The sequence below is a fragment of the Mustela nigripes genome, chromosome 11 (genome assembly GCF_022355385.1).
Source record: "Mustela nigripes isolate SB6536 chromosome 11, MUSNIG.SB6536, whole genome shotgun sequence".
Classification (NCBI taxonomy): domain Eukaryota; kingdom Metazoa; phylum Chordata; class Mammalia; order Carnivora; family Mustelidae; genus Mustela; species Mustela nigripes.
In genome coordinates, this window is record NC_081567.1 from 7437418 (window position 1) to 7464038 (window position 26621).

General features: G+C 58.4%; 4 protein-coding genes across 8 annotated transcripts; 2 read left to right on the forward strand and 2 right to left on the reverse strand.

Moving 5' to 3' along the window:
• The first annotated feature begins 37 nt into the window (after positions 1–37).
• TRIP6 (thyroid hormone receptor interactor 6) lies at positions 38–3682 on the forward strand. Its single transcript, XM_059414590.1, has 9 exons — positions 38–299; positions 553–680; positions 763–888; positions 1202–1579; positions 1881–1974; positions 2091–2260; positions 2737–2915; positions 3184–3304; positions 3412–3682. Exons 1-9 carry the CDS (start codon positions 191–193, stop codon positions 3541–3543), a joined length of 1437 nt encoding a protein of 478 aa, XP_059270573.1. The 5' UTR covers positions 38–190; the 3' UTR covers positions 3544–3682.
• Positions 3683–3815: 133 nt separating this feature from the next.
• Positions 3816–17114, forward strand: SRRT (serrate, RNA effector molecule). The gene is given in 21 exon segments (XM_059414584.1): positions 3816–4813; positions 5102–5241; positions 9550–9678; positions 9929–9980; positions 9982–10076; positions 10338–10526; positions 12378–12547; positions 12677–12861; positions 13046–13144; positions 13228–13345; positions 13542–13699; positions 14045–14106; positions 14219–14297; positions 14554–14742; positions 15066–15239; positions 15338–15491; positions 15768–15961; positions 16125–16281; positions 16486–16575; positions 16696–16822; positions 16924–17114. Coding segments are annotated over 20 exon segments (2619 nt in total). The 5' UTR covers positions 3816–4813; positions 5102–5119; the 3' UTR covers positions 17000–17114.
• Positions 17115–17193: 79 nt separating this feature from the next.
• Positions 17194–17713, reverse strand: UFSP1 (UFM1 specific peptidase 1 (inactive)). Its single transcript, XM_059414591.1, has one exon. It carries the CDS (start codon positions 17711–17713, stop codon positions 17285–17287), a length of 429 nt encoding a protein of 142 aa, XP_059270574.1. The 3' UTR covers positions 17194–17284.
• A 648-nt stretch (positions 17714–18361) lies between these two features.
• Positions 18362–24171, reverse strand: ACHE (acetylcholinesterase (Cartwright blood group)). Of its 5 annotated transcripts, none has more exons than XM_059414589.1 (5): positions 24050–24169; positions 21308–22388; positions 20452–20936; positions 19583–19752; positions 18362–18704 (listed from the first exon to the last, which is right to left on the reverse strand). In XM_059414589.1, the coding sequence occupies exons 2-5, from the start codon at positions 22364–22366 to the stop codon at positions 18583–18585; spliced, it is 1836 nt and encodes a 611-aa protein (XP_059270572.1). In that variant the 5' UTR covers positions 22367–22388; positions 24050–24169; the 3' UTR covers positions 18362–18582. The 5 variants fall into 5 exon arrangements, with proteins under 5 accessions (XP_059270572.1, XP_059270568.1, XP_059270569.1 ...); XM_059414585.1 differs by lacking the exon at positions 18362–18704 and adding an exon at positions 18715–19468 and having other exon boundaries at positions 24050–24171; XM_059414586.1 differs by lacking the exon at positions 18362–18704 and adding an exon at positions 18715–19468 and having other exon boundaries at positions 21308–22391; positions 24050–24171.
• Between the last annotated feature and the right edge of the window lie 2450 nt (positions 24172–26621).

Genomic DNA, 26621 nt, shown 5'->3' on the forward strand with positions numbered 1-26621 from the left:
CAGGAATGCGGTGACGTCACCGGGGGCGTGGCTGTCCCCAAAATTGGGGAGGAAGGGGGGGAAAAAAAAAGCCAGAAAAAGTTTCTTTCCTGGAGTTCCAAACGAGGCGTGGGACGGAAGAAGCGGTCAAGACCAGAGGCTCGGGACTACACGGGGCCTGACTGCTATCTGGAGTCCCCTGTTCCAGGCCATGTCGGGGCCCACCTGGCTGCCCCCAAGGCAGCTGGAGCCTGCAAGAACCTCTCAGGGGAGAGCACTCCCCCGAGGCGCCCCGGGGCCGTCGCCCGCCCATGGAGCAGGTAAGACAGCCCCGGTGCCGCCGAGGAGGCCACTGGCCATTCCGCGCTCACCTCTGTCTTCTGCCTCCTGCCTCCCGCCTGTCCCTGCCGCCCCCTCCCTGAAGCCCTTCCGGCTTCCTGCTCCTCCTGCTATGTTCTCGGACCCCAGGTGTGTGGGGGAGGGAGGAAGAGGGACCCAAGAGGGCAGCCTCCACACGTGTCACCCTTCTCTCCTTCTCTGTCTCCACCTTGGCTCTCTCTTCCCTCACCCCAGCACTTCAGCCCCACCCCAGGGTCAATTTTTGCCCCCTCCCATCTGAGCAGTGTTACCAGGCCCCCGGGGGACCGGATGATCGGGGGCTCGCCTGGGTGGGGTGCCATGGAGCACCCCAGCGCTCACAGGTGAGAACTGGAATGGGGGGGTGGAAGGTGGGGGCACTGGGGCAAGTGATTTGAATTCTCCCTGCTTTTGCTTCATCCCCAGGGGCTCCCCCCGGATAGGGGGGCCTTGCGTCCAGGGAGTCTGGATGCCGAGATAGATTCGCTGACCAGCATGCTGGCTGAGCTGGATGGAGGTCGTGGTCATGTTCCACGACGGCCAGACCGGCAGGTGACCCCCCCCCACCCCCCATCCCGCCCCTGCTCCTTGTCTCCTGCCCTCCTCCACATTCCCCAGCCTGGTCCCTTCTCTAGATTTTCAGCCTAGCCCCCCTCAACCTCCTCCCCCTCCAAGTGTGAGTGATGCATACGGGAGCATGGAAGAAGCTGGACCACCAAGGCTTTTTGTTTATCAGCCTCTTGAACGTGGGCCCTTGTCAAAGCCCAGCTCTTGCCTTGGGGTCACACCCACACGGGGCGGGGGGTTCCTACAGATGTGTGTCCTGGAACGGGTCTGCTCACTCCTGGTCTGTGTTTCTCCCCAGGCTTATGAGCCTCCTCAGGCCCATGCCTACCGCACGGGCTCAGGCTCCCTGAAGCCGAATGGAGGGGGTGTTCCTATTCCTCTCCAAGAGCTCTCAGCATCTCCCTACGGGGGCCCCACTCCGGCCTCCTATGCCACAGCCAGCACCCCCGCTGGCCCTGCCTTCCCTGTGCAAGTGAAGGTGGCACAACCAGTGAGAGGCTGTGGCCCTCCCAGGCGGGGGGCCTCTCAGGCCTCTGGGGCCCTCCCGGGCCCCCACTTTCCTCTCCCAGGCCGAGGTGAAGTCTGGGGGGCTGGCTATAGGAGCCACCGGGAGCCAGGGCCGGGGGTTAAAGAGGAGGCTACAGGAGGAGGAAGAGGAGGCGGGTACGGGCCCCAGGTAAGCCCCGGGTACTGGGATTTGGGGGTCCTCACAGACACTGATTGGGTGCAGTGGGGGTGGTGTTTCATGTCCTGGTGGTCGGAGGCCAGGGGTGTTGGTGCTCTGGATCCCCCAGGGGTGTGGTGCTGGTCAGGAGACACAAGAGGGAGGAGCGGGAGCTGTACCTTGGCTCCTAGGGGTGCGCCCCTGGGGCCCTGGGCTGAGACCTCTTCAGATGAGCTTTTGGGTGGAATTGCCTGGTCCCCTCAGTGAGTCTGACAGCATAGGGAGCGCTGAACCCCTGGTTCCCCCCTCACAGGTCCCCCTGAGCCAGCCTCCTGAGGAGGAGCTCGAGAGGCTGACCAAGAAGCTGGTGCACGACATGAACCACCCTCCCACTGGGGAGTACTTCGGTGAGCGGGCAGACCGGAGGTGGGAAGAGCGGGGGACCGGGGACTGGAGAGTCAGAAGGACCGCCAGTCCACCTTCCTGATCTACGCTGATGGACCCTGTCCCTCCTTGTCCCCAGGGCGCTGTGGCGGCTGTGGAGAAGATGTGGTTGGGGACGGGGCTGGCGTTGTGGCCCTGGACCGCGTCTTTCACGTTGGCTGCTTCGTGTGCTCCACGTGCCGGGCCCAGCTTCGGGGCCAGCATTTCTATGCTGTGGAGAGGAGGGCATACTGTGAGAGCTGTTACGTGGTGAGTAGGTGTGCTGGGGGCTGGGGGCTGGAGTCAGCAGCAGCAGGAGGTGGGGGGCTTCCATCTAAGGTGGGGACTAGATGTCCAAGCCCCGAAGAGGAGCTCAAAGCCAGGGGACGAAACCGATAGGAAAGAAGGGAGGAAAGTAGCAAAATCACTGGCTGCTGGAGGGAAAGGACAAGACTCCTTTACAAACATGAGACGTTTATTTTAGAGTTAAGGGGATGTATGTTGTTAAATTCCCACACCACTACCCCCCGACGGAGCAGCCATTCCTACGGAAGGAAACCGAAGCTCAAAGACAAAAATCACTTCTCCAGGAAGCCGCGGTGCTGGGACTTACACTCAGATCTGTTCAAGGCCGCTTTTCCCTGAATCCCTTGCAGGGAGCTACGAAAACAGATGGGTGGCCCGGCAAGGTGCCTGCCTGGCCTGGGCCGCCTCAGCCCCGAACTTCCCACCCTTCTTTCTAACAGGCCACCCTGGAGAAGTGCTCCACGTGCTCCCAACCCATCTTGGACCGGATCCTGCGGGCTATGGGGAAGGCCTACCATCCCAGCTGCTTCACCTGTGTGGTGTGCCACCGTGGCCTCGATGGCATCCCTTTCACCGTGGATGCCACCAGCCAGATCCATTGCATCGAGGACTTCCACAGGTCAGGCCGCATCTCCCATCTTTGGCTCGGGGTGGTTGACCCTCCCCATCTTCATTCCTCCTTCTTGCCCCAGTCCCAGCCTCTCCAGTTTCCCACCCCTGGCTTTGTTTCTTTCTTGTTACCCGTCTCTCTCTCTTCTAAGATCCAATACCATACCTCGGACCTCTTCCGTTCCCTCGAGTATCCGACCCTCTCTGGTTTCCATGGTTAGTCCCCTCCAGCTCAGGGACTTAACAACCTTGTTGGTTCCCTTCCCCCCTCCCCGCAGGAAGTTTGCCCCGCGATGCTCGGTGTGTGGTGGGGCCATCATGCCGGAGCCAGGTCAGGAGGAGACCGTACGAATCGTTGCTCTGGATCGCAGTTTTCACATTGGCTGTTACAAGTGCGAGGTCAGGGGGCCTGGGCAAGGGGAAGGGGAGGTTCTTGGGGGTCCTGGGTGCTGTGTGGAACCCAGGGCTCCAGGCCTGGTAGAAAGCTGTTCCTTCTGTCTTCACAGGAGTGTGGGCTGCTGCTGTCCTCCGAGGGCGAGTGTCAGGGCTGCTACCCATTGGACGGGCACATCTTGTGCAAGGCGTGCAGTGCCTGGCGCATCCAGGAGCTCTCGGCCACTGTCACCACTGACTGCTGAGTCTTTTCAGAAGCATTGTAACACTCCCCCTTCCCATCAGCCACCCTCCCTGACATCAGCCTTTACAACTTTGTCACCAAAGGCTGTCTCCTCTTCCTCTGATCGTGAAATAATAATTCCTCAAGAGTTTCCAAAATCACTTTGAAGTGTATTGTCTCATCTGATTCTCACAGCAGCCTAATGCAAGCACACCTGCTGCGAGTGTCTGCCTTTTTGTAGAAGCCATCAGACTGCACGTTCCCCGATGGCCACGATCAGAACCTGGCTGGGTCTTCTTAGACCTAGTTTTTTGCAACGCCACTAGGCACTCTCGCAGACGTAGTTACTTGATGTAAAGACACCCCACGTCTCGGTACTTGGAGTGAGGCTGCAGCATGCCCTATGAAGCCTTTCCACTCCGCTCCCCGGACAGGCACTTGGCGTTATCTGCGGGGTTGGTGGTGCATTTAGACGGCGTCTGTCGATCAAGACCTCAACCTATAACCAGGCCAAGTACTGGTTGGGGAGAAGACAGGTCTGCGGCTTTGCCTACAAGTTGGGGCGCCTCTGTGGCAGAACAGCAGTAGTAGGGGTTTGCAGGTGGTAAATACCGAGCCGGCAATAAGGCCGGGCTCTGGCGCAGCACAAAATGGTGGGAGATGCTTTAAAATGGTGCTAAAGGCCTGCACTCCCCAACTCCGCGCCTTGCGCCAGAATAAGGGGAAACAGCCCCGCATGAGGGCAGGAGGCTCCCCGAGCAGAGTTGGGGGGTCAACAACTGGACACGAACTGGTTCAGGCCCCGGACACATCCGAGGTAGGGCAACCTTAGACCTCGGCAAGAAGAAGGTCTCCTTCAAGCCCAGAAACCCCAACCGCCCTCCCGAGGCCTCGCTTGGACCACCTCGGCTGCCGTAACCACTGCCGTCCGCGCAGTTCTCGCTCCGGAAAGCGCGCGAGACTTCCGGATCCCCGCCCCTTCCCATCAACCCCGGGCGCTCCCTGCCTCTCGCTGTGTGTTTTAAGTTCCAGCTCAGGCCGCGGGGGTGTAGTTTGTGGCTGGGGCTCCGTTCCGTCGGTGACGCGGGCGCAGCGGGAGCGGCGCGCGCCGACCGCCCATTCCCGGCTGTCCCGCTTTCTCTTCGTCTCCTTGGCCCTCTCGTTAAGAGCCCCGCGTCTCCCTCTCATCGTCCGCGCCGTCCTCGTCGCGCGCCCGAAGCAGGAGGCGGGCCCAGGTCTCCCGGAAAACTCGCCCGCGGGAACGCGAGGCTAACGGCCGCGACCGCTCCCAGGTGGGGGAGGGGCGGGGCCTGAGGAGCCGGGGATGCGGCGGGCGGGAACGGGTTCGGGCGGCCGGCGGGCGTGGGCAGGGAGACTCCCCCCCCCCCCCACCCCTCCTCCCCCGGGGCCCGTAGAGTGTTGGAGCAGTCCACCTGCGCGGGGAGAGGGCGTAGGATGGAGGGGACAGCGGAAGGCCGGCTTTTGTGGAGGGAGGCGAGCGTGCAGCTCCGGAGCGGCTCTGGAGCCTTTCCTCTCCTCGTCATTGTTCTGCACCCTGACCCCCCCTGTCTGGGCTCCAGGCCCCCTCAGACCGCGCCATGGGTGACAGCGATGACGAGTATGACCGAAGGCGCAGGGACAAGTTCAGAAGAGAGCGCAGCGACTATGACCGTTCCCGGGAGAGAGATGAAAGACGTCGAGGGGACGATTGGAATGACCGGTAAGACTTCTTTGCCCCAGCTTTGTCCCCCTGCCTCATTCTGTGGCCCTCCGCCCTCATTGCATTGCCTTTATTACTATTTTATAGAGCGAACCCCATGAAGTCGCTTATACTCCACCGTTTCGGGTCGGTCAACCCATTCGAGGTTGGCCAGAGATTTTTTTTTTCCCCCCGCTCGATTTTTGAAACGTCCACTAGTTTGAGTAGGAGGAAGTAACATTTATGCATGTACTTTAAGATGCGTGAGTTTCATTGTTTGTAAGTTACCCCTGAAACAGGTGGATTCAAAGAAAGTGATGTTTTAGAGTTGACTGGACTGGAGGGCTTGTCAGATCAGACCTGTTCCCTGGCCGAATGTGGTTCAGTTTCTTCCCTAAAATCAGAAAGAGTTCTCTGGGGCAGTGAGGGTTAGGCTAACTCAGCTAGTCATTCGCGTTCTGGGATGCCCTTGAGTTAAATATTTTTAAGGTTTTTTCATTGAGGGAAATCTGACATCGTTTCCGAAAAACTAATTAAGAGAAACGATTTTTTAAAAAAGATTTTATTTATTTATTTGACAGACAGAGATCACAAGTAGACAAAGAGGCAGGCAGAGAGAGAGAGGGAAGCAGGCTCCCTGCTGAGCAGAGAGCCTGATGCGGGGCTCAATCCCACGACTCTGAGATCATGACCTGAGCCGACCTGAGCCGAGATCATGACCTGAGCTGAAGGCAGCGGCTTAACCCACTGAGCCACCCAGGTGCCCGATATTTTTTTTTTAAATCTAAAGGATATCACAAAACCTGGGTGGGGGGGCTTTGAGGTGACTTACTGGCGTAGCATTTATTCATTCAGTGTTATTTTGAAAAACGAGGTCAGGGAAGCTTCCAGTCTGTAGTCCGTGTATTTCTTCAGTGGGGAGACCATGTGGTGCTTTTTCTCCCCTTCTGTTTTGTAAGGAAGAAGAAAGTCAGAGGTGTTCCGAATTCTGAGAAGGGCCAAGAAGTAGTTACTGTGATTAAATAATCTATAGTCTGGGGCCCAGAGTGGAGGGCAAAATGGCCTTGGGTGTGCTGCAGTTGAGTATGTACGAGGGATCGTCATAAAGATGGTAAAGAGTTGAAGGAGCAGATCTCAAGTAGGGGAGTCGTGTTGGAGGTGATCATGTCGGAGAGAGCCCAGGAAAGTGACACTTAGCAAGACTTGGAGAGATGAATGGGAATTCCCCAGGCACAGGTGGAGTCAACAGTTTGGACTTGGGGACATAAAATTGTGTGCAGAAAAGAGCCCATGTTCTAGTTCTTATTTGTTTGTTTTTAAGTAGTTCTTGGGGCGCCTAGGTGGCTCAGTGATTAAGCTTGTGCCTTGGCTCAGGTCATGATCCCAGTGTCCTGGGATTGAGCCCCATGTGGGCTCCCTGCTCCCCAGAGAGCCTGCTTCTCCCTCTCCAGCTCCCCTGTGCTTGTGTTACTTCTCTCGCTATCTCTCTCTCTCATAAAATAAATAAAATCTTCTTTTTCTTTTTTAATAAAATCTTTAAAAAAATAAAGTAGTGGTTCTCAGAGGTGGCTGGGAGGGTGCATTCGGTTAAGTGTCAGACTATTGATTTTGGCCCAGGTCATGATCTCACAGTGTGGAGATGGGCCCCGTGCTGGACTCCTGGCTGGGCAAGGATCCTGCTTAAGATTCTCTCTCCCTCTACCGCTGCCTCTCTCCTCCTCTAAAAAAATGATAATAAAGTAGCAGTTTTCGAAATCGGGCCCACAGACCCCAGGGACTTGTGGTGTTAGAAGTATTTTTATAGCAACTTTAAGGTAGGATTGTCGTTTTCACTGTGTTGCTGTTTGCATTGTTGGTGCTGTAGCATTGGTGGGAAAACTGCTTTTGTCTTAGTGCAAATCAAGGCAGTGGCACCAAGCATTTTTTAAAAAAGCCAGTTTTGGGGTGCCTGGGTGGCTCAGTGGGTTAAAGCCTCTTCCTTCAGCTCAGGTCGTGATCTCAGGGTCCTGGGATTGAGCCCCACATAGGGCTCTCTGCTCAGCAGGGAGCCTGCTTCCCCCTGCCTCTCTGCCTACTTGTGATCTCTCTCTCTCTGTCAAATAAATAAAATCTTTAAATAAATAAATAAATAAATAAATAAATAAATAAAATCTTAAAAAAAAAAAGAAACTCTCTTGTCAAGTTTTGGGTAGTATCAAAGTATAGTTTCAGTTACTTGAAAAGACTATTTATTAAGGTATTTCATTTTCTTTTTTTTTTTTTTAAAGATTTTATTTATTTCTTTGACAGAGAGATCACAAGTAGGCAGAGAGCGGGGGAAGCAGGCTGCCTGCTTAGCAGAGAGCCCGATGTGGGGCTTGATCCCAGGACCCTGAGATCAAATTAAAGGCAGAGGCTTAACCCATTGAGCCACCCAGGCACCCCAGAGTATTTCATTTTCCAACTATGCATCTGTGAGGCTAGATTTTCTTCATGTTTTTTAACCAAACAACATACTACAATAGATTGAATGTAGAAGTAAATATGGGGGTGCCTGGGTGGCTCAGTTAGGCATCTGCCTTCAGCTCAGGTCACGACCATCCCAGATCCCAGAGTGCTGGAATCTGGACCCGTGTAGGGCTCCCTGCTCAGCTGGGAGTCTGCTTCTCCCTTTCCCTCTGCTCTCCCGGCACCCCCTCCCCCCACTCCTACTCTATCTATATCGCTTTCTCAGTTTCACTCTCTCAAATGAATAAATAAGATCTTTGAAAAAAAAGTAAATATGAGAATTCAGCTGTCCGTATCAAGCCAGGCCTTGAAAAGATTTGTTAAATGCAAAAACAATGGCACTTTTCTTTCTTCCTTTTTTTAAGGATTTTATTTATTTGAGAGAGAGAGCGTGAGAGAGCTTGTGCGTGAAAGCAGGGGGAGTGGGAGAGGGAGAAGCAGGCTCCCAGCTGAGCAGGGAGCTTGAAGTGAGGCTGGATCTCAGGACTCTTAAGATCATGATCTGAGCCGAAGGCAGGCGTTTAACTAACTGAGCCACCCAGGCACCCCAATGGCACTTTTCTTTCTTTTCTTTTTTTTTTTTTGTTTTAATATTTTATTTATTTACTTATTTATTTAAAGATTTTATTTATTTGTTTGACAGACAGAGATCCCAGGTAGGCAGAGAGGAAGGCAGAGAGAGAGGAGGAAGCAGGCTCCCCACCTAGCAGAGAGCCCGATGCAGGGCTAGATCCCAGGACCCTGAGATTATGACCTGAGCCGAAGGCAGAGGCTCAACCCACTGAGCCACCCAGGTGCCCCCAAGTAGCACTTTGCTTATTAAAAAAAAAATTTTTTTTGAAAATAGCTGTCTTTCATAAAAATGTAATTCATGTTAATTTATAACTGCATAATTAATAGATATTGTTCTGTTTTGAGTACAGTATTGATGTCATCCACATAAAGAAAGCTCTTTAATCTGTAATTTTATTTAAAACATTTTTTAATTTATTTTAAAGATTTTATTTGAGAGAGAGCACGCGAGTGTGTGCATGCATGGTGGGGTACAGAGGGAGAAGCAGATTCCCCGCCGAGCGAGCGGGGAGCCTGATGATGTGGGGCTGGATCCTAGTACCCTGGGATCATGACCTGAGCTGAAGGCAGATGCTTAACCGGCTGAGCCACCCAGGCGTCCTGCAGTAATTTTAGAGTGTGTGGGGGGGTGGCTAGCAGTCCCTAGACCAAACGTTTGAAAACCCCTGGGCCAGGGCAAAGGATGTCTATTTGGTTAAGGTCGGGATGGGGGTGGCTGGTAACTGGTGGAGAGACTGCAAGGACAGCAGGACCAAGGTTTCGAGCGGTGTGGCGTACTGGCATTTAGCAAGGAAGGGTATGGCATGATTGCATTTATGTTTGAGAAAGATCCCTGATCGCTTTGACAGGAGAGAAGTGGGAGGGACTAGAGATTGGGTCACCAGAGGCTGCAGTTACAGGGGAAATGACCAACGTCAGGGCACACGGACGGGGGCAGGGTAGAGGACAGCTTTGCTAGGCTCTGAGGCAGAAGATTAGCAAGCCAATAGGTTGCGTGAGCTGTGAGGGAGACACTTGATAAGTTGCGTACCTGTTAATGGTTGATATCCCTGCTCCCACGGAAAGCGGAGAAGCGAAACAAGCTTGGAGAGCCGTCCGCTTGAGGGTACTGGCAGAAATGATGGCAGTGGGCATCACTGAGTCTTCCTTTTTTGTTTAGAGAATAGTTTCATAATTGGGGGCTTTTAGCCGTGTGTTTCGGGATAGGAAGGGCCTGTCCAGGAGCATGCCTGGCTGTGTCCTAATGCCGTTGCTCGTTCTTATCGCCAGAGAGTGGGACCGTGGCCGGGAGCGGCGCAGTCGGGGTGAATATCGGGATTATGACCGCAGTCGGCGAGAGCGCTTCTCTCCTCCCCGCCACGAGCTCAGCCCCCCGCAGAAGCGCATGAGGCGAGACTGGTGAGGTGGCAACGGTTTCTCTGGCTTCCCTCCTCAGCCTCAGTTCCACTTGGCCCCGGCTGTGTTCTTCACCTCACTGAGGACTTTATCGTTTCCTTTTCTCAGACTTCTTATAAACCCATCTTTCTTATCCCCTAAACCCTTGGGTGAGAGACCACATTCCATATGCCCCTTCCTCTGTCCCATCCTCCGTCGTGCTCTGGAGACATGATTCCCTTCTCTGTCTGACTTTTGTGTCCCCCACCCTCAGGGATGAGCACAGCTCTGACCCATACCACAGTGGCTATGAGATGCCCTATGCTGGGGGGGGGTGGGGGCCCTACCTACGGCCCCCCTCAGCCCTGGGGCCACCCAGACGTCCACATCATGCAGCACCACGTTCTGCCTATCCAGGCCAGGTAAAGACCTGGGGTTCCGGGGTTCTTGGGAGAAGGGAGATGTTAGGTTTTTGGGGGACGGATTGGGGTTGCCAAGGACCGTGGCTGGAGCCAGGAAGCGGGTTAGGGACAGAGAGGGGTGCCTGTGGGGGTGGTAGCAGTCGGTGCCTGGGGTGGTGTCCGTGGTGGGCAAAGGAAGGGGGCAGCTGGCTACCCTGGCCCCCCCCCCCCCCCCCCCCCCCCCCCCCGCCACCAAGGCCTTCCTGACCGGGCCCCCCCCAGGCTGGGCAGCATCGCAGAGATTGACCTGGGTGTGCCACCACCGGTGATGAAGACCTTCAAGGAGTTTCTCCTGTCATTGGATGACTCTGTGGATGAGACCGAGGCTGTGAAGCGTTACAATGACTATAAGTTGGATTTCCGAAGGCAGCAGATGCAGGATTTCTTTTTGGCTCATAAAGATGAGGAGTGGTGAGTGCCCCGTCTTCGTCCTCTCTGTTCCCGAGCATGTTTCCCCTGGCCCCGCCAGCGGAGCCTGCAGCCCTGTCCTCTTGCCCTTCTCCCCAATCCAGAACTTCCTGGGGGTGGGGGATGGGAAGTACAACAGCACTGGCTGATGGGTTCTCCTCCTCACTTCAGCGTCTGCCACGGCCTCCCACCCCACCTCGCTTCCCCTCTGTCCTCAGTGAGTGGGACACCTCCAGGCAGCTGGCCAGAGCCACCTGTTCCCTTGGGGCAGCAGACAGCCTGCTTCCCACTCGCTGGTATGGGGTCATTGTCGTCCCTGATCGCCGGGACCCGGTGTGGCTGTGCTGTTCTCCCAAAAGCAACGAGTGAATCCAGACAAGAAAAAGCACAGATCTCAGGGTCGTTGACAGAAAAAGAGTTTTAATTTTTTTCCTTTTGTGGATGTTTTAATTTTAATCAACCATCTTTTCCCCCCTTCCTGCTCCTCCTCCTCCTCATCCTCTTTCTGCTCCTCCTCCTTGAAAAGAGCCAGAACTGGGAACTACACCCGCTCATCGACGGAGCTCGGAGCAAACCCACCTCCACCCCCACCATACCCAGCCCATACATGAGCCCCCTGGGCTGAGCTGCGCTGCCCCGGCCAGGCAGACAGGCAGGGCACTGCTGTGCACAATGCAGCGGTTTAGCTGAATGTGATTGCTCAGGCAGCTAGTCAGTCAGGGCCCCCACCGCGGAGCCCCGCGGGGGTGGGGCATCTGGGCCGGGACGCCCCAGCCAGGAGCCAGCCGGTGGCCCACCTGCCAGCATGGGCCCTGGGCGCGGCTAGTTAAATCTTGAGCTCTGTTTGACCAAGCGGCCAAGGTAAAGATCCTGGAGGTGATGCCTGCGGCTTTCCTTTCCTCTCACGCTCAACTTGTGGTTCTGTTTTGTCTGTCACTGTCCCCTCTTTCTTCTTTCTCTGTGCCTTGGTCTCATTCTCTGGTACTTTTCATTCTTTCTCCATCCCTGTCCTTGCTCCTCGCCTAACCACTTGTTTCCCATTTTTTTTTTTTTCCCAGTTTTTCTGGCCTTCAGTTTTTTCCCTTTGTTTTCGATTTCTGGGACTTCCTCACACTTTGGCTTTCTGCTTTTTCTCATACTCCTCATTTCTTCTGTTTTTTCTTTTTTTCCCCCCTCAAGGTCCTATTTTAAATGTTTTCTTTCCATGCTCCATCCTAATCCTCTACCCCTCTCCTCTCTCTCTCCCTGTGGGCAGTACCTGACGTTATAAGGGCACTTCAGTTTCTCCCTTTGGTCTTTCCCTGTCCCTCCACCATCTGCTTTTCTTCCCAGGCGGGGAGAAAGCTTTTCTGCCTTTTTTGGCTTTTCCTATCTGGTGCATTTCAGGTTTCCCTCTGTCTTCCACCTAGGGATGGAGGGAGTTGGTGGGAGCCATCCTGTAATGATTTTAGCTGGGGGTTGGCAAGGAGAGGGAGGTTCTTTGGGGCCTGCTGCTTAGCCTTCCTCTTGGAAGCTTTGGGAAACTACACTTCTTTAACTTAGCGTTTCCCAGAGACTCAGGGCAATCATTCTGCCTCTCTAACCCTGGCCTCCCCCTGTAGTCATTGCTTTTCCCAAATCCAGAGCTCTTAGTTCCTGGCTGTCCCCCAGATCTTCTCAGAGCATAACCTCTGGTTCCTTTTGGGGGTATTGGGTGGTTCTAGTGCACCCCTCTCCCCAGTCTTTCTGCTTTCATAGTTTTTTGTGGGTGTGAGAGGATGGGGACTAAGCCCTGACTTGCCTGGGCCCCTCCCCATGTCCTGGTCATGGCATCCAGTGACTATTTTGTCTCTTCCCTCCCTACTTCCTTCCCAGGTTTCGGTCTAAGTACCACCCAGATGAGGTGGGGAAGCGTCGGCAGGAGGCCCGGGGGGCCCTGCAGAACCGACTGAGGGTGTTCCTGTCCCTCATGGAGAGTGGCTGGTTTGATAATCTTCTCCTGGACATAGACAAAGCTGATGCCATTGTCAAGATGCTGGATGCAGGTGTGTGGACTGGGAGGGGAGGAGGATGTGTGGTGACCAAGGTCTTGCTTGGTTGGGCAACAGAAGTCAGTTGATGAGCCAGAGGCTAAAGGCCAGGGCCACTGTGACCTCTGCTCCCTTTGTTGGTAGCGGTGATTAAGATGGAAGGAGGGACCGAGAATGATCTGCGCATCCTGGAGCAGGAGCAGGAGGAGGAGCAGGCAGGAAAGCCTGGGGAGCCCAGCAAGAAAGAAGAAGGTCGGGCCGGGCCGGGCCTGGGGGACGGAGAGCGCAAGGCCAATGAGAAGGACGACAAGAAAGAAGACGGCAAACAGGTCCGGGCGGGGCTTGCTGGGCGCTGCCTGTGAGCGCCTGGGGAGGGTGACGGGGCAGCTTCAGTGGTCGGGGTCCTGGAGGGCTGTGTGATGGGTCCAGGAGAGGCGGAGGGCTAGGGAGGGGCCGGCATTCTGATCAAGGTTGCGGGGAGATGGACATGCCTGGGATTGTCTTTACCTGCAGGCTGAGAACGACAGTTCTAACGATGACAAAACTAAGAAATCTGAGGGTGATGGGGACAAGGAAGAGAAGAAAGACGACTCTGAGAAAGATGCCAAAAAGGTAGGGTATCTCTTGCCGCGGGATCAGTGTCGGGCCCAGGGGCCTGGTTACCTGACTCCCCACCCTCCTGCCGTGGCTCACAGAGTAGCAAGAAGCGGAACAGGAAGCACAGTGGTGACGACAGCTTTGACGAAGGCAGTGTGTCCGAGTCAGAGTCGGAGTCGGAGAGTGGCCAAGCTGAGGAAGAGAAGGAGGAGGCTGGTGGGTTTTATTTTCTGCTTCTAGTCCATTCTCTTCCTCCTGAATAGGGGTAGGGGAGGTGGGAGTGGGTGAAATTGATCAGGGGCGGCCCTTTTGGGAGATGAGGGTGTGGAGGTGGGAGTGTGACTGCTTCTCCGTCTTCCCCTCCAAAATCAACAATAAAAAAATCCCCCAATTGCCACCACTTTCTGCCCAGAAGAGGCACTCAAGGAAAAGGAGAAGCCCAAAGAAGAAGAAAGGGAGAAGCCTAAGGACACTCCTGGGCTGGAATGTAAACCTCGGCCCCTCCATAAGACTTGCTCCCTCTTCATGCGCAACATTGCACCCAACATCTCGCGGGCAGAGATCATTTCTGTGAGTGGGGAAGAGCGGTCATGGGGGCAAGAATGGCACCCGGGCTCCATCTTTGGTGGCAGGGTCGGGGAGCTGGTGAGGCGGGGAGAAGGTACTGTGACTCTACTTCTGATGTATACCCGTTTCTCCAACAGGGAAGCTCCTTCTCATGGGCCCATGCCTTCTGTGGGCTGGCCCCGATCGCCCCATTGGCCTTTAAGTGCCATTACTCTTAAGCCCTTTATTGGTGTTTCCTAACCTGAGGAAAGAGTCAAGGCAGTCCCAGGGTTCTGAGGACAGGGGGATTGGAGGAAGAAGTGAAACGTTGAATCACTCAGTGGGGTTTCTGTTCCTCTGTTTTTCCAGCTTTGTAAAAGATACCCAGGCTTTATGCGTGTGGCGCTGTCAGAGCCCCAGCCGGAGAGGAGGTGAGGCGTGGGGAGGAGAGTGACCCTGGATACCCTGGAGATACGGCACAGGGGGAGGGTGATGGCCAGGATCCCTTCCACCCCAGGGTTATGCTGACCTTTCCTTCTGCAGGTTTTTCCGTCGTGGCTGGGTGACCTTTGACCGCAGCGTTAACATCAAAGAGATCTGTTGGAACCTGCAGAATATCCGAGTAAGTGCTGGGAATGGGCTCTCTGTGCTGCACACAATCTCTGATTCCTTTGGTCTTTGATTCATTCATTCTGCCCCGCCCCCCCGACCGTCCAGTCTGCTCACATTAAGCGTATACCGGTGTCTGTGAGTAAGACGCTCCTGGTCCCTGTTCTCGGGGAGCTCACGGTCCAGTCGCTGGTCCTGTCAGTAGGCCAGTTCCTGGAGCTGCTGCTTCCTGGGCAAGTGTTGGTGAGCTTTGTGTTGGCTCCCTCTAGCTCCGGGAGTGTGAGCTGAGCCCTGGTGTGAACAGAGACCTGACTCGCCGAGTCCGCAACATCAACGGCATTACCCAGCACAAGCAGATAGTGCGCAACGACATCAAGCTGGCCGCCAAGCTGATACATACGCTGGATGACAGGACCCAGCTCTGGGCCTCGGAGCCCGGGACACCTCCTCTGCCAACAGTCAGTGACTCCCGTGAAACTTCTCCAGAAGCAGCCCATACCGTGTCTTCTGCTGTGGGCATCTCTGGTCTTGTCTGTAGCGTTAATCCCCTGTTCTCAGCCTATCTGAGCAGCATGTCCAGCTTCCACTAGAACAGACTGGCATAGTGATGATGTATTGGCTAAGAGAGAATAAGTAAGGAAAAGACAAATAACGAAGCAGTGGTAACAGGCCAGGGGAACCCTGGATTCCTTTCTGCTTGATGAGGAGCTGCTGGGACTATCTGTCTGCCTCAGAGTTTTCTCTTGTCATCTCACTTGCCCTTCTTCTTCCTCCTTCCCAGAGTCTGCCCTCCCAGAACCCAATCTTGAAGAACATCACTGACTATCTGATTGAGGAAGTGAGTGCAGAGGAGGAGGAGCTGCTGGGGAGCAGTGGGGGGGCTCCCCCTGAGGAGCCCCCTAAGGAAGGGAACCCGGCAGAGATCAACGTGGAGCGGGATGAAAAACTGATCAAGGTGCCAGCTAGAGCAGGCGGGCAAGGGTCCTTCCTGGTTTGGGGCAGCAGAGGGCCCAGGAGAGCATGGTGAACTCAACGGGTTTTGATTTCTCTCAGGTTTTGGACAAACTCCTTCTCTATTTGCGCATTGTGCATTCCCTGGATTATTATAACACTTGCGAGTACCCCAATGAGGATGAGATGCCCAACCGCTGTGGCATCATCCATGTTCGGGGGCCCATGCCTCCCAACCGCATCAGTCACGGAGAAGGTGGGCTCCCAGCCACTCCCGAGTCCCCTTTGGTTTCCCTTTCTCAGCTGCCTCTGGTCGTAGATGTGTTCTGGGAGCAGTGCCTTCCCAGCCTCGCATTTTTTTTCCCTCCCTCTTTAAATATTTTAAAATAATCTTTCTGTCTAACGTGGGGCTCAAACTCAGGACCCCTGAGATCAAGAGCCACATACCCTGAGCCAGCCAGGTGCCCCTCGTCCCTTCCTTGCTTCTGGCTCCCTTCTCCAGCTCGCTTTTGTCCCTGTTCCCAAACCACAGTGCTAGAGTGGCAGAAGACATTTGAGGAGAAGCTGACTCCACTGCTGAGTGTGCGGGAATCTCTTTCTGAGGAAGAGGCTCAGAAGATGGGGCGCAAAGACCCCGAGCAGGAAGTGGAGAAGTTTGTCACCTCTAACACCCAGGAACTGGGCAAGGATAAGTGGCTATGCCCTCTCAGTGGCAAGAAATTCAAGGTCTGGGATGGTAGGGAGCTGTGTTAGAACTGTGGGCGGAAGGGGGTGAGCCAGGAAGCCGCCTCTGGCCTGGGGAGGAATTGGCTCTGGAACTGGTGGGCGGGGAGGTCGATTAGCCTTGCACATTGCTTGCTCTGTTCTGATCCAGTCTCTCTTTACCCAGGGCCCTGAGTTTGTACGCAAACATATCTTCAACAAGCATGCAGAGAAGATTGAGGAAGTGAAGAAGGAGGTTGCATTTTTTAACAACTTTCTCACTGATGCCAAGCGCCCGGCTCTGCCGGAGATCAAGCCGGCTCAGCCACCTGGCCCTGCCCAGAGTAAGATACGATCCATGAGGGTCTGCCACATTCCCTCTCCCTTGACTATCAAGGACTCCTGGTTCTCTTTATCCTATGATCCTCTGAAAACATTCTTTTCCACTCAGGCAGTATTCCTAAAAGTCAGTTGTCATTCCCCACCTCCCATCCCCCTCCCCCCTCCCGCAGTAATTCATGTTTCTGTCCATGTTGTACTCCCCCCAGGCCTGACGCCGGGACTCCCCTACCCACACCAGACTCCCCAGGGCCTGATGCCCTATGGTCAGCCCCGGCCCCCCATCTTGGGCTATGGAGGTAAGTATAGGGGAAGACTTGAAAGGGCTTAGTGGCCGCGAGGGGCTGGGAGAAAGGAAGCTAAACCAAGGTATAGTTGAGGTCACAGATTTTCAACTCAACCCCAATCTCTTTGTGTAGCTGGTGCTGTCCGCCCTGCGGTCCCCACGGGAGGGCCTCCATACCCTCACGCCCCCTATGGTGCTGGCCGAGGGAACTATGATGCCTTCCGAGGCCAAGGAGGTTATCCCGGAAAGCCTCGGAACAGGTGAGAATGAGCTAAGAAGTCCAAGCTTTCTTGCCCTCTTCAAGCTCCCTTTCAGGGACCCTCAAGCTGTCCTCCTACCTTACCTCTTCCGTATCTCACAGGATGGTCCGAGGAGACCCACGGGCCATTGTGGAATACCGTGACCTGGACGCTCCAGATGATGTGGACTTCTTCTGAGCCCTCTACTGCTCACTCCTGGCCTCGTCTAGAATTGTGAATGCCTGGTCCTATCCAGCTGATAATTTTTTTTGTACGTTCAGCCCTACTGCCAATAAAAGCACTTCCATAGTGATTATTTATTATGTACCTCCCCAAATTCTCCCAAAGATTGGCTGGGGCCATAATTAGCAGAGCTGCACCATTTTAGTGACTCCAAAGACCCAGGCAGCTTTTGCCTTGGAGTAAAGGGTTTATTTAGGTATGTTTGGGTCCAGAGATAGTCTCCATTCTGGGACCTGAGCCTCAGTCCAGGGCGTGCTGCTGCTTCTGGGAGTTGCAGCTGGTCAAACACAGGTTGTAGAAGGAGTTGCTGTCAAAGGCTGTGCCTACCTCTTTCCATCGTACCCACCCAGCTGCTTGTAGGTCACTGGGATTTTTCGGAACACCCCAGAAGTGAGGGTCCAATACCAGAACATAGGCTTCTGTGCCTGGACCCAGGCAGACTCCCAGTAAGGCCTTGGACCGGGCATCTGCATCTCCCCCAACCATTACAGGCCCCCCGCCCCCAGCGAAGTGGGAGTAAAGCCTCTCTAGTTCCCCCTGAAGCCCTGCTCCACGGGGTACGTGACACAGGCGTCCCTGGGGCCCTCCGAAGTGGTCGAGGCAGAGGCTGGCTTCTACACAACCAATCCAGCTCCGGGAGCCCCGGAACCCGGGGGGCTTGTCACCCATGTCCTCCAGAGCCGCCTGCACGGCGGTCAGTCCGGGCACGCCCGCGGGCCGGCCCTCTGGCCACGAGCACAGCGTCTGCAGAGTGCGGTAGCCGCAGCCCCAGCCCCGGTCGTCCAGGCCATCGCAGCCGTAGTGATAGTAAAGGTAGTGGCCCGAGAGCAGGGCCAGGCGAGCGGGGCCGCGGGTGGGCGGGGCCAGGCCCAGGTGGACGTCCTTCAGCGGCTCCAGGGCGGGCGGCGGGGTCCGAGGTCGGGCAGACGCTTCCTGATGGCGCGGACGGAACTCCGGCTCCAGCGCTTCCTCTCGGACCTGGGTCTTGAGCTAGCCGCCGGCAGGACCGGAGCGCGGGCTCTCGGGGACGTTCTCGCCGGTCTCCCGCAGCGCAGAGTCCCGAGCAGCAGCTGCGGGGAAAGCGCCACCCGCAGGGCTCCCACAATGCACCGCCGCGCAGCCGTCGCTACTGCGCAGGCGCGAGCCCCGCCTCGTGAGGTGGGGCGGCGGGCGCGGCCGGGTAGCGTGGTGGGACCCGGCACGCTCCGCCCCGCTCCTGAGGTCTGCAAGTTCGGGTGCCTGTCACACCCGCTCCGCTCTGTCTACTCAGCCCCGGTGTTTGAGGCCCGCTCCCCGCTCCCTAGTCGCGCACACTGCTGTGGCTGTAACAGTTTATTGGCAGCCCAGAGGGGCGAAGGCACCGCGGGGGAGGGGCTCGGCCCGAGACATGCAGAGGACGGGGAGCCTCCGGGGATACTCGGGGAGGGGGGCAGGGTCTAGGGCTCCTCCGTATTATATCCCAGCCCTAAAATAAGTATATACAGCTAGTGGGCCGGGCGGGGCGAGCAGGGCGGGGAGACGTGGGGGTCCCGTCTGGGTCACAGGTCTGAGCAGCGATCCTGCTTGCTGTAATGGTCAAACTGGTTCTTCCAGTGCACCATGTAGGAGCTCCAGCGGTGGAACTCGGCCTTCCACTGGCGCTCCGCCTCGTCCAGTGTGTCTGCGGCCAGGGCGCCCGGCAAGTGGGTTGGAGGAGGACAAGGGGAAGGTCAGGGAACGTACATGGTGGGGGGGGGGGGCGTGAGTGCAGAATACAAGGAGAATGCAGGGGGGCACGCAGGACAGTGGAAATAGGATCAGGAGAATATGCGAAAGACAGAAGACCAGAGGACGGATGGGAGTGGAGGAGGGGCCAGAGCAGGATGGCGGGAAGGAAGGGGTGGGGGAGGAGAAAATGACCGGAAGACAGTGGGACAGAAAGGATCAGAAGAGGGAGGATCCGTAGGTTGGTGGGAAAAAGAGAAGAGACAGAAATGGTTGACTGTTATAGCCCCACTAGGGGGTGCTGTCTAGCGCCTGGCCCTCCCTCTGCCCCCGACACCAGGCTTCGGCTCCAAATAATTTTGTAAAAAAAGAAAATTGGCGTTTTCATTTCCATTTAGACAACAAAGGCGTGTGGGTCCCTGAGATGGGTCATATGTCACCACCCCCTCCCAGCCCTGGCCGGTCTGAGTGTCGGTTTGAGGAGGGAGGGTGCACTAGGTCGGAGATCCCTGAGTGGGGCCCTTCCCCACTGTCCGACCACTCATTAGAGGAGGGGCCCCCTGAGGCCGGGGGGGTGGGTAAGTGGCCGTGGTCACAACCGCAGGAGCCGGGAGAGGTGGAGGAAGAGGAGGAGAAGGAGGGGCAGGGGAAGGCCGGGCCTGGGCCTCGGGGCAGCCTCCCCATGGGCGGGGCCTGAGCAGGTGCTGGGAGCCTTCGAGGCTGGTGGGGGGAGAAGAGAGGGGTTACACCCGGCCGGCTCCCACTCCCCTCTCTCTTTTCGCGCCCCTTTTCTGCCCTCCTCCGCCCAGCCCCTGTCCGCTGGCCCCTGCATACCGGTGGCGCTGAGCAACTTGGGGAGGAAGCGGTTCCAGAAGGCGCAGGCCTGGGCGCGCAGCCCCCGGCGCACCTCCAGCGGCCGCAGGTTCAGGCTCACGTACTGCTGCGCTCCCGCCGTGTACGGTGGCCACTGCGGGACTTTGGGGTCCCGGGGGTCATTGGGGTCCCTTCGGAAGGAAAGGGAAGGCTCAGCCTCAGGCAAGCCTGCCCCGCCCGCCCTAGGGACTGTGGACTGGCGATGGACAGCAGGAGGAGGCAGGCTGCCCCCTGACCCGAGCCCTCTTTGGCTCCCTGGAGAACACATCCCCTCCTTCCCAACACCTCTTTAACCCTTCCCTCTGGTCTCCCGGATCCCCCATCAGCTAGAGCCATCCCTTTCCTCCTGCCCTCCCTCTTTCTGCCTTTCCCTCAGCTTTACTGCCCCATCTTTGTCTTTGTTTCTCCCATTTAAAACATCGCTAGGATTTATGAGCCCTTACTGTGTAAGCAGGCTCAGTCCTAGCTCTACAAACATCTTGTTTTTGCTTTTGACAACACCCGTGTGATGTGGGAGTTGTGGTCCCCTTCTTCGGACAGGTAAACCGGTGTGTGACTACATATACATGGGCAGTCAAATGCTACTACACATCCATGTGAATGTATCGCTGGCCCACCTGAACCCAGCGGTCTACAGTTCTAGCTCCTAAGTCCTACGGTAACTTCTTTGTCTTCCTGTCTCTCTTCTCCACGCTTCCCTCCCCCCTCTCCTGGTCGCTACTGGACCTGCCCTTTCGGTCTGTCCCAGTCTGTCCGCCTCTGCCTCTCTCCCTGTCCCCTTCTCTTGCTTCTCTGGCTCCTGGGGGCCTCCTCCCCTCAGTACTGCTGACCCTGTGCGGGCGAAGTTGGCCCAGTATCTCATCAGTCGCTGTGCAAAGGTTCTCTCCTCGGCCGTATAGTTTAGTGAGGGTTCCAGAGGGAGTCCAAAGATGAACTCGATCTCGTAGCCATGGGGCACCCCCATCCACAGGGGCCAGGAGAGCGTAGAGGCGCGGTGTTCAAAGATGTAGGCATAGACCCGAGCCCCCTGGGCAGCCAGTCGCCCAGCCAGCTGGGCCACGGGGCACACGACGTTATGGTCTCCCACGACATCACTCATGGCTTCTCTCAGGCGCGCTGGGTCCTCAGGGTGCAGCCAGTCTGTGTAATGCAGGACCACAGCCTCGGCAGCTAGGTCACTCGCCTGGGGGACCCCGACCCGCACCCCGGCCAGGAACTGGGCCCGGCTGATGAGAGATTCGTTGTCTTTGCTGAAGCCTGGGGCCCCGTAAACCAGAAAATAGGAGCCCTCATCCTTCACCACACCCACCAGCACCTGAAGGGACAGGATGGAGGGATGGGGGGGGGGGCACAGACAGACAGGCAGACAGAAACAGATGGACAAAGAGCCAGAGAGATCAATAGTTATAGACCCCAGAACCATGGAGGAAAAGAGTAGGAAGTTGGGGAAGGGACAGAGAGAAAGAGAAAATATACCCATGTTTCCTTTTCTCTCTGCCCCACTGACCACCCCAGGATCTGAGCTCTCAGGGAGGAGGGGGGTGGCCATGGGGCCAGAAGCCCAGGCCTTTGGGAATTGGATCTTGAGGAGCCTTCATGCCTGGGTCCCCAGGGGCCTGGGGGCTGGGGGTGGGTGGGAGAACAGGCCTAGAGGAACCAGCTCCAACCCTTCCAGCCACTAGTCACCTGCAGACCGTGGAAGTCTCCAGCATTGATGAGGGCCTCGGGTGTGTCACTGAGGAAGTCTCCATCCACCACAGGCACGAAAGAGAAGCGGAAGACACTTTCCTGAGGCAGCACGTGCCACTCGTGGTCTACGAGGTCCTGAGCGGGCCTTGTCCTCAGGCAGGCAACCAGCTCTGTGTCATTGCCACCAGCACCCCCTGGGGGACAGCCTACGAGGCGGGCCAGCAGTGTGGCCCTGCGGCGGGCCTCTCCCACGCCCACCGTGGCCCAGGGGCCGTTGGGCGCACCGCTCTGCAGCACAGCCCTGTGGAAAAGGCCCCGGCTAGGAGGGGACAGCAAGTGCATGCCCACCGAGGCAGCACCGGCACTTTCCCCAAACAGAGTCACTGACGTTGGGTCGCCCCCGAAGGCGGCCACGTTCTCTTGCACCCACTGCAATGCCAGCCTCTGATCCAGTAGACCCACATTGCCTGGGGCCTCCCGGCTCCCTGGCAGGGCCAAGAAGCCAAAGGCTCCCACCCGGTAGTTCATGGACACCAGCACGGTCCCCTCAGCCTGGGCCAGGAAGCGGCCGTCATACACGTCCAGGGAGGAGGCCCCGCTGTAGAAGCCACCCCCGTAGATCCAGACGAGGACAGGGGTGGGGGACGCAGGCCGGGGGTATGGTGTCCACACATTGAGGTAGAGGCAGTCCTCACTCAGCTCACGGTTGGGGTTCCACATCTCGGTGCCCTCGAAGCCAGGGTACAAGGTGTCCACATATTGGTAGCAGACACTTTGGAAGGCTGTGGCGTCCAGCACCCCCGGCCAGGGCCGCTTGGGCTCTGGTGGCAGAAAGCGACGGGGGCCCACAGGTGGCTCTGCGAAGGGGATGCCCAGAAAAGCGGAGACAGGGCCCCCAGGGGCCATTAGGCGGATGCCCCGCAGCCGGCCCCCACGCACAGTCACCAGCAGCTCCGGGTCCTCAGCCTCTGCCCTTCCTCCCAGGAGGAACAGGAGGAGGAGCAGGATTGGGGAAGCCAGGGAGGGCGTGTGCAGGGGACACCAGGGGGGCCTCATGGCTGCCAGGCCAGGCAGGCGTCTGCTGGGAGACAGAAAGGCAGAGGGTGAAGGTCTGAGGCTGCCAGGAGCGAGGAGATTAGGTAACACTCTTGCCCAGGGGTTATCGTGGAGCTGCAGAGGAGGTGGGGCAGGTTGGGAGACTGGAGAGAAACGGAAGGAGGGAGTCAGGCCAAGACAAGGACACAGGCAGACAGAGAAGCAAGAGGGGACAGAGATCGGGCATACACACGACACCCAGACAGACCAACGGAGGCAACAGAGATGAGGCCTGCCAGGCTATCCCTTCTCTTGCCCCACTGAGCGCCCACCACCCTCACCTCCTTCCCCTAGCTGGGTGGACTGCGTTGGGCCCAGCCGGAGCAGCGCAGGCACCCGCACCAGAGGCCGCAATCCACACACAGGCCACCAGACAGGGGCGGGGCCCTCACTGACGGGAGGCGCTGATGGGGAGGCTTGCGGTGGTGGTGGTGGTGGTGGTGGTGGTGGTGGTGGTGGTGGTGGTGGCCTGAAGGCGCAGGCTCTCTTGAGTTGGCCAGGGTCGGGGGCGGCAGGGGGGGCCCTGGGGGCTGGATTGGGCATTCAAGGCTGTGGGAGCTACAGGTCTCGGGGTACCCCAAATCCTGCTTACTCCACACCCTGTCCCACCCTGCCCTGCCCCTCCTCATCCACTGTCTGGCACGGGGCGCTGGTACCCGTGGGTGCCGGTCAGCTGCGCACTCGTCTCGCCTAGCCTCAGCGATCAGGGTCGCCAGCCCCGGTCCCCCAGGACTGGAGTCCCCCATCCATCCGATGCTACGGGGCACGCTGCCGCCAGTGGGGGGCAGTAGAGACCGAGAAAAGAACGGCACTCCCCGCCCCGGGAGTCCGAGAGCCGGGAACTCGGGGCGGGGGTCTGGAGGCTCGCGGGCATTGCGGAGGGGTCTGAAGGGCGAACCGGGACGCCTGTGTTCTCGGAGCTCCGGAGATCCCCGGCTGCAGGGGCGAGGGCGCTATTTTGGGGCAGCAGCTGCTGTGGTTCCGGCATCTCCAGCCAAGGGATCAAAATTCCCCGGGTCGGAACTCCCCCCTCTCGCGGCGGTCACCTCTCACCCAGCCAACCCCCGCCGCCCTGAGGCTGGGGTGGTGGTGGTGGTGCTGGGGATTAACTAGGAAACCCGAGTGGGGCTAATTATAACTCGGGGCTTCCGCTGAGCCTCCCCTTTCCCCAAATAGAGACGGAGTCCCCGTGGGAGGGGGACGCCTGGGCCTCGGAGGGGGCTTCGGCTGAGCGCTGGGCAGGGGCGCTGGGGTTGCGGGATCTGGGTGGGGGGGGGTAGTCAGCCCGGCGCCAGCAACATGCGCAGCTCGGGTTCCGCCCCAAGGAGGGGGCGTCTTCCAGTGGCCCCACACTTGGGGGCGGGCGGGGGAAGGGGCGCTCGGGGGTCCCCCCCAGGAATTCGAGAGCAGAGGCGGCGGCCGGCCCTCCGGGGTGCGGGCTCCCGCGCGGACGACCGTAAGTATGCGGCGGCGAGGGAAGAGTTAAGGATGAGTGTGGGGCGGCGGGGGGCGTCGCTGGGCAGGCCCGGGGGCGCGGTGGGCGTCCCGCTTGGGGGGCCTGGATCCCTCCGGGAGCGCACATTTTCCCGGACGCGGAATGGGCCGCGGGCCGGGGGAGAGTCCCGGCCGGGGCGGGAGACTCACCTGAGGCGGCCGAGCCGGGCCGGGCCGGGCCGCGCCGGGAGCTGGAGGCGGCCGATGTTCCCCGGCGCTGGCTGAGCCGACTCTGACAGCCGCCGCCTCCGGCCCCCCGCACACACCCCCTCCGGGCCGCACGGCGCCCCCGCCCGCCCCCGCCCCCGCCCACTGTCTCCGCCCCCGCCCCTCCCCGCCTTCCCGGGCTGCCACCTCCCCTCCCTCTCCCTCCCTCGGAGGCGAGACCCAGAGACCCCGGGGGCCCCGGACGGACTCCAGTGCCAGACGCCGACAGACGGACAGACACATAGTGACACGACGGAAAGACCTGCAGCGGCGGAGCAGACACCCACAGTGACAGACGGACAGAAGCCGCGGAGACAGACACGTAGACGGACAGTCGCAGCCAGTGACAGCTCCAGACAAACGGTGACCGACAGTCACAGACGGACGGACACACACTCGGACACACTGACAGCCTCGGTCGGGACTGGGAGTCGAATAAATGCACATCCTTGGCCACGACACAACGGGGGTGGCATGGGAGGACCCGCACGTGAAAGTGTGGCTGAGGACCCCTCTTAGGGGTCCGGGGTGGTACTGGCGGAGAAAAGGTGACGTGGGACATTCCTGGGGGATGAGGGCACACCTGTGGGAATGCAGATGAGGACACGAGATCACGAGTGGAAATGAAGGGGGGCCCCACGGAAGAAGACCCCCGGGGCAAGGGAGAGGTGACTCGGGGACACCCCAGAAGGCAAAACGTAGTGGCACGCGCGAGGCTGTGGGGCGAGGCCGCACTCTGCTGCCGCAGTGGAAACTTCCGGAACCCCCGCGGGTGGGTTTGCTCTGGTTCCCTGACGGGTGACCTGGGACTTTCGTCACCAGGGTCCGGTCGGGGCATGACATCACCAGACCAGGCTCTCATTGGCCGCCACGGCCGGCAGGTGGGAGCGGCCTGGCCCGGGAGCCCCCAGCCTGCTCGGAAGGGCCTGGGCCGCACGGACCCCACGACCCGCCCTCCAGGGGGTCACCCATGGGAACAGTGCGGCCGCGGCGGCGTCCCCACTCCCCAGGTGAGGGTGGAAAAAGCGTGCAGCGGTGTGCCCGCGGGAGTGCGCCCCTCGGAAAGGCCTCCCACTCCCCAGCACTGGGCTCGGGTGCCCACCACCCGCTGCGTGGGAGACGGGCCGGCACGGGCAAGCGTCGGAGCGTGCGTGCGCGCGCGCGTTGGTGCGGGATGCTGCGCGTGGCGCGCGGGTGCGCGCACGTTGACTCGGGCGCCCAGCGTCCCGCAGCGCTCCGGCCCGCGACTGCCTGTCTGCGGCAGCTAGGGGCCGGCGTCCCCGGGTCTTCTCAGTCCCTGGCGGGGGTCGTGGGGTCCGCCCGAATCCAGAGACGTTCCGCGCCCCGGGCCGCGCGGTCCCGGCTCTCCAAGCTGGGCGCCCCCTCCCCCAAGCCCGTCCGCCCCGCGGGAACCGGCTTCCGCGGAAACCGGCCCCCGCAGGCGGGGAACCCGCGCTGGGTCCGCGGTCCGCTCGCGCGCGACGGCCGCCAGGTGGCGCCGAAGGGAGCCGCTTCGGGCCTCGGAGCCTGGGATGGAGCCGGGCGTGCGGAGATGAACCCGGCACGGTCTGTTCCGTTCCCACCGTTTCTGCTGTCCTCCCTTCGCTCTTCAGGCTCTCCAAATGCCCCGCGTGGACACCGAGGTTCCTTGCACCCGCCTTTCGACGTCCTGGCCCCGCTGGTTGAGAGCTCCCCACTGATCAGATCACGTCCCCAGTTCCACTCCCTTAAGAGCAGGCATGCGGGCTGTGGGTTTGGGTAGGGGACAGAAAAATGGGCAGTCGCTGTTGCTGCGGGAGAGAAGGCCCTGGGGCAGGTTTCGGAGCGTGGTCATTATGAATTATTAGAACGGTGAAAACAAACTGTGATGAAGCCCCAGAGGCTTTCTCCAGGCCTGAAGCAGTAGGGATTTGGGGCCCGCAAAAGGCCCTGATCGTGATGGGGGTTTGTCTCCTTGTCACTTTCCGAAACGCGCTGTAGCACGCGGTTGCCTCACCTGATTTTTTAAATCATGAGCTCCTAGGGAGGACAGGGACGGCTTATAGCCCAGACAGTTATCAACCAGTGATCCCTTACGTGGCTTAGAAGGTGAAAGGTATGTTGTGGGAGCTGGCCCAGCTCCTCCTTGGAGGGGCCAATGCTGAGTTCACACTGGATCTGCCTTTGAGTCAAGGACAAGGCACCCAGGATGGGCTGGAATTTCCCAGGGGAAAAGACCTTGTATTCAGCTGGGTGGGGGCCAATGGATTTTGTCAAAGGGAAATGGTGCGCCGATGTGTCTGCTGGGGCTGGAGTTGAGAGCAAGGACAAAGGCAGTTCCTGCCTCCTTGGGCATGGCATCCTCGGGTTAGTACCTGAGCGATATCCATGGGAGGTAAGGGCAAAGCAGTATTGTGAAGTCAGTCAGAGCTTGATTCTTTCCAGGGACAGGAGTGGGCTATGGAAGTTCAGCCAGCAGGAGAAGGAGGGGAAAGCAGTATCCGAGGATGCTTGAGAATCTGGGGCAGGAAGTGAC